Here is a 4788-nt window from a genome sequence, read left to right on the forward strand (position 1 = left end):
AGTTACTTTGTTTTCTTTGCTTTGTACACGTAAGCACGTCTCTTGCCTAGATATTTAGAATTCTATTTCATTTCGAGCATAGACCCCTTCAATTTTTTTTTAATATAAATTTATTTATTTATTTTTGGCTGCATTGGGTCTTCGTTGCTGTGCGTGGGCTTTCTCTAGTTGCTGTGAGCGGGGGCTACTCTTCATTGTGGTGCTCTGGCTTCTCATTGTGGTGGTCCCTCCTGCTGCGGAGCACAGGCTCCAGGAGCACGGGCTTCAGCAGTCGCGGCATGCACGCTGAGTAGTTGCAGCGCACGGGCCCAGCCGCTCCGCGGCATGTGGGATCCTCCCAGACCAGGGACAGAATCTGTGTCCCCCGCACCGGCAGGCGTACTCTCAATCACTGCGCCACCAGGGAAGTCCCAGACCCCTTCAATTTTAAGAGCTATGTGCTCCCTCTGGTTCCGGAGACTGGGCTTATAGCCAGCAAAAATGGCCTTGGACCACAGCCTTCCAGGCATATTTGTCCTTTCAGAAGTCCTGTTCTCAGCGGGCCTCCACAGTCTTCAAGATGGTTGAAACAGAAAGGCCGATGTCCCAAACTTTTATCTCAGGGTTCTGGTATCTTTGCACAGGTGCTCTAACCGGGCCACTTTACCGGGCGGTCCAGGTGAGCAGCGCTCCACGCTCGGTCTCAGAGCTGTTGGAACTACATTTCCCAGAGGACGCTGCGCCGGGGGCCTTCGGCGTTAAGCCAATTAAAGCTCAGGAGGAGGGAACTTCCCTGTGAGAGCATCGCGTAGGGGCAGGACTTCCGGCATTCTCCTCGTGGCGGTCGTTTTGTAGGCGCTTGGGGTATGTTCGCTCGGCCTCAGGTTCCACAGCGGCGAGTCGAGACCGAGAAGGTCGCAGAGGAGACGCTGTCCGCGCCAGGCCTGGGATAGGGTCCACTGTGCCCGCGTCCCCCTTCCTCTCCCGCCGTTCCCCGCCCCGTCCACAGTCCAATGGCGGCGGCGGCACTGAGGCACCCGCCTCAGGTAAACGCTCGTCTTCCGGCCCTCACCGCCCTCACCCCACAAGACGCTAAAGCCTCGAGTGCGGGGCGCCGGCTCACGTGCCCGCAGCCCAGACCCCGGTATTCAGGATGGTGAGGCGGCCGTGGGTGGGGCCCTGTTTCTGACAGACGGTTTGATGGCGCGTTGCAGAGGGTCACAGACGTAGGGACCGGCAGGTGCAAAGGCTTGGAGGTCGGGTTGAGCCGGGAGGATTCGGGAACGCCGAGATCTGCCTTGTGTGTTCAGGGAACAGAGAAGGTGAGGCAGAGTCGCGCTTGGAATGCCAGGCTGCCATTTTCAGGAGGCCGGGAGCATTGACAGTTGTGAACAGAAAAGGACTCTCCTGATTTAGGCTTTCAGAAGTTTTCCAAAAGCTGTTCAGAGTGTTAGACTGGTTGCCTCGCGTATAGGTACCAGAATGTGCAGGTGCTTGCAAGGGAGACTGAGCTAGTTCAAGGGAATCTCAAGTCTCCTTTGTTTCTCATGGGAACAGAGAGCAAGGGGGCAGGAGTCAGACCTGGAATGGCGCTCTGAGAAGTTGAGTGTCTATTCTGCAGGTGATGGGAACGATGGGAGGTTTGGAGCGGAGGAGGGAGGTGATCTGACCCAGCTCTTATCAGACTCCCTGTGACTGCAGAATGGAGAACCGAATGGGGCGCGGGGTGAGGAAGGTGGTTGGAAAACCAGGGAAGACGCTACTGCAACAGTCCAGGAGAGTCTTGATGATGTGGACCAGTGTGGTGACCTTGGAGGTGGTAGACATGGTTAGATTCTGAATTCAGTTTTTTCATTAGATCTCAGATTTTCTGATTTTGTGAGAGTAGAAGTCAGGGATGACTGTAAGGTTTTGGGGTGTAGCAGCCAGAAGGATGGAAGCTCCATCAGTTGGGATCTGGAATTTGGTAGTAGGATTAATTTTCTTTTTCTTTTTTCTTTTTTTTTTTGACTGCATTGGGTCTTCGTTGCTGTGCCTGGGCTTTCTCTAGTGTGGCAAGTGGGGGGCGACTCTTCGTTGCAGTGTGCGGGCTTCTCATCGTGGTGGCTTCTCTTGTTGCGGATCATGGGCTCTAGGCACACGGGCTTCAGTAGTTGCAGCTCGTGGGCCCTAGAGTGCACGGGCTTCAGCAGTTGTGGTGCGCGGGCTCAGTAGTTGTGGTGCACAGGCTTAGTTGCTCCGTGGCAAGTGGGATTTTCCCGGACCAGGGATCGAACCCCTATCCCCTGCATTGACAGGTGGATTCTTAAGCACTGTGCCACCAGGGAAGCCCCAGGATTAATTTTCAATCGGTATTAGGGGTTTTGTTTTGGCATGTTAAGTGTATGAGATGTTTCAGAGAAGAAATCAGTAGAGGTATTAAGTGGGCAGCTGGACACACAGGTCTAGGTCTCTGGGGAGGGTTTCAGGACAGACACCTGAAGAAGGTGGTGGATAGTATGTGGACCAGGGTGGAGCTGTGTGTCTTGGCTTAGATGGCTAGAACAGAATACTTTTTATTTCTCACAGTTCTAGAAGCTGAGAATCCAAAATCAAAGTATTGGCAGGTTAGATTCCTGGTGGGGGACTCTCTTCCCGTCTTGCAGATGGTTCCCTTCTCCCTGTATCCTCACGTAGATTTTCTTGGTACAAGGAGGTGGACAGAGCAAGAGATGCCTGTCTTCCTCTTATAAGGGTCCTTCTTACAACCTAATTTAAACCTGATTACTTCCCAAAGGTCATGCCTCCAACTACCATCACATTTGGGGTTAAGGCTTCAACATAACAAATTTTGGGAGGATGCATACATTCAGTCCATAACACTGTGGGTCACATTTAGTGGTGATAATCTTGGTCATGATAGTGTTAATAATAGCCCAGGAAGGGGAGAGTGGGGTCTGAGGGCTGGGCCTTGTACTTGGGCACCAAGGTGGAGGATGATAGACATCACAAACATAGGTGAAGGAGATAAGTGGTCGTAGGAACAGTGTGGGAAAGAGGATGAGCTACTAGGTGATTTAGATTTCTGAGGGATGAGTGCACATGAGACAGAAATGGTGGCAAAGGAGCAGTTGAGGCAAGATTGACAGTGAAGCCAGGTCTACTGCTTATTCACTGCTCTATGGGCTCACCAGGGTTTTGCTGTGACCTTCTGTTTCTGGGGGGTTTTAGTCAGGTTGGTGGATTAGTTTAAGAGGCACAAGTGGTCATCTGGGAGAGTCACTGGACCTGGGGTGGAAAGTGTCTGGGACTCTGTTTTGAATGATGGTTAGGAAAAGAGAGGAAGTCTGATGGGAGAGCACATCAAGTGTAGCTCATGTGGAAGAGGGACATGACTGTATGAGATGCACAAGTGGTTCTGGGTGGCTGAGGTTGAAGCAAGGAGCAGAGTCAGGCAGGACTGCCAATGGCAGTGGGGACCAGTGGAGGTCTGGGTAGTTGGATCCTGCTTGAATTTTCTGAGCACTCTATATGCCACGTGTTCCGTGACACGTAGGAAGGAGAGGCAGATGCCTGTGTTGCAGGGCAGGAAAGAGGTGGTCACTGAGAGAGACGTTGTACAAAGAGTGATGTTGAAAGGGAGTGTGAGCTGATGGCCTGAGGGCCCTGGCACTGAGGACATAAGGGTAAAATGTGAGCCCACACCCTTGGTTATGTCTGGGAGGCATGATCTGGGACATCCTAGGAGCATTTCCTCGTAAGAGGGAGTCCTTCCCTGTGTGCCAGGCCCAGAGCATAGATAGCATCTGTCTGTCCACCTGCCTGGTGCTGTGGGTGGACAGGGTAATCAAAGGGACCATGAGAAGAGTGTGCACATCAGTGACACCAGGGCCTGGTATCTCCTCTGAGATGAGGAAGTGGCAGGGGGTGGTGAGCAGGGTATGAGTGGGTGGGTAGATGAACTTGGGGTCCTGTGAGAGAAGCTGATCATGGAACAAACTGTCCCCATCATGGCAGGCCTGTGTGACCTTTGAAGACGTGGCCGTTTACTTCTCCCAGGAGGAGTGGGGGCTCCTTGATGAGGCACAGAGGTTCCTGTACCATGATGTGATGCTGGAGAACTTTGCACTTACAACATCCCTGGGTAAGGCCTTCATATTCCTCCCGGTGTCCTCAACTGTCCTCTGTCTTTCCCCTGTCCAAGAGGCAGCTCTCTCCATTCCATGGCTAGACCATTGTCTCTGCTAACTTCCCCACTTACCTGGCATATGTGCTGTGGATGCCAGTGCTGAGCTGTGTACACTGCCCCGAGCACTGTACTCCTCAAGCAGCCCCAACGTCTGATACCCCGAGGAATGCAGGGAAGTGTCTGGGAGTCGGTCTAGCAGTCAGCCTAATAGAGCTCACATTTCTTGTCCTCTCCTTGGCAAAATGACTGTGTCCATATCTATGGTACCTTGTGCCCCAGATTCTTTCCCTTTTCTCTTTTTTTTGAGATATAATTAGCATAGGACATATTAATTTCAGGTGTATTGTATAATGATTTGGTATTTGTATATATTGCAAAATGCTCACAATAGTAAGTCTAGTTAACATCTATCACCATATAGAGTTACACATTTTTTTCCTTGTGATGAAAACTTAATTTTAAGACTTCCTTGTGACTGCCTATATCAGGATTGCAGGCATTGTCATTGTCACTATTTATATATAAGATTTTCTTGAAAGACCCTGTTTTGGGATTTTATTGTAATAGTCTTTCCTTTCCTGGGGTCTGCTCTTTCTTGAGTTGCTCTGAGTCAGTGCTGACCACTCATATGTCCTGTCTTT

General features: G+C 51.2%; 1 protein-coding gene across 1 annotated transcript in view; it reads left to right on the forward strand.

The window, feature by feature from the left end:
• The first annotated feature begins 992 nt into the window (after positions 1 to 992).
• Positions 993 to 4788, forward strand: part of LOC103073511 (zinc finger protein 501) — a 15011-nt gene continuing 11215 nt past the window's right edge. Inside the window, 2 exon segments of the mRNA XM_007457511.1 lie at positions 993 to 1025; positions 3976 to 4102. Of these exon segments, the coding sequence (XP_007457573.1) occupies positions 993 to 1025; positions 3976 to 4102 (160 nt within the window).

This window comes from Lipotes vexillifer, unplaced genomic scaffold (assembly GCF_000442215.2).
Source record: "Lipotes vexillifer unplaced genomic scaffold, Lipotes_vexillifer_v1.1 scaffold995, whole genome shotgun sequence".
Taxonomy (NCBI): domain Eukaryota; kingdom Metazoa; phylum Chordata; class Mammalia; order Artiodactyla; family Lipotidae; genus Lipotes; species Lipotes vexillifer.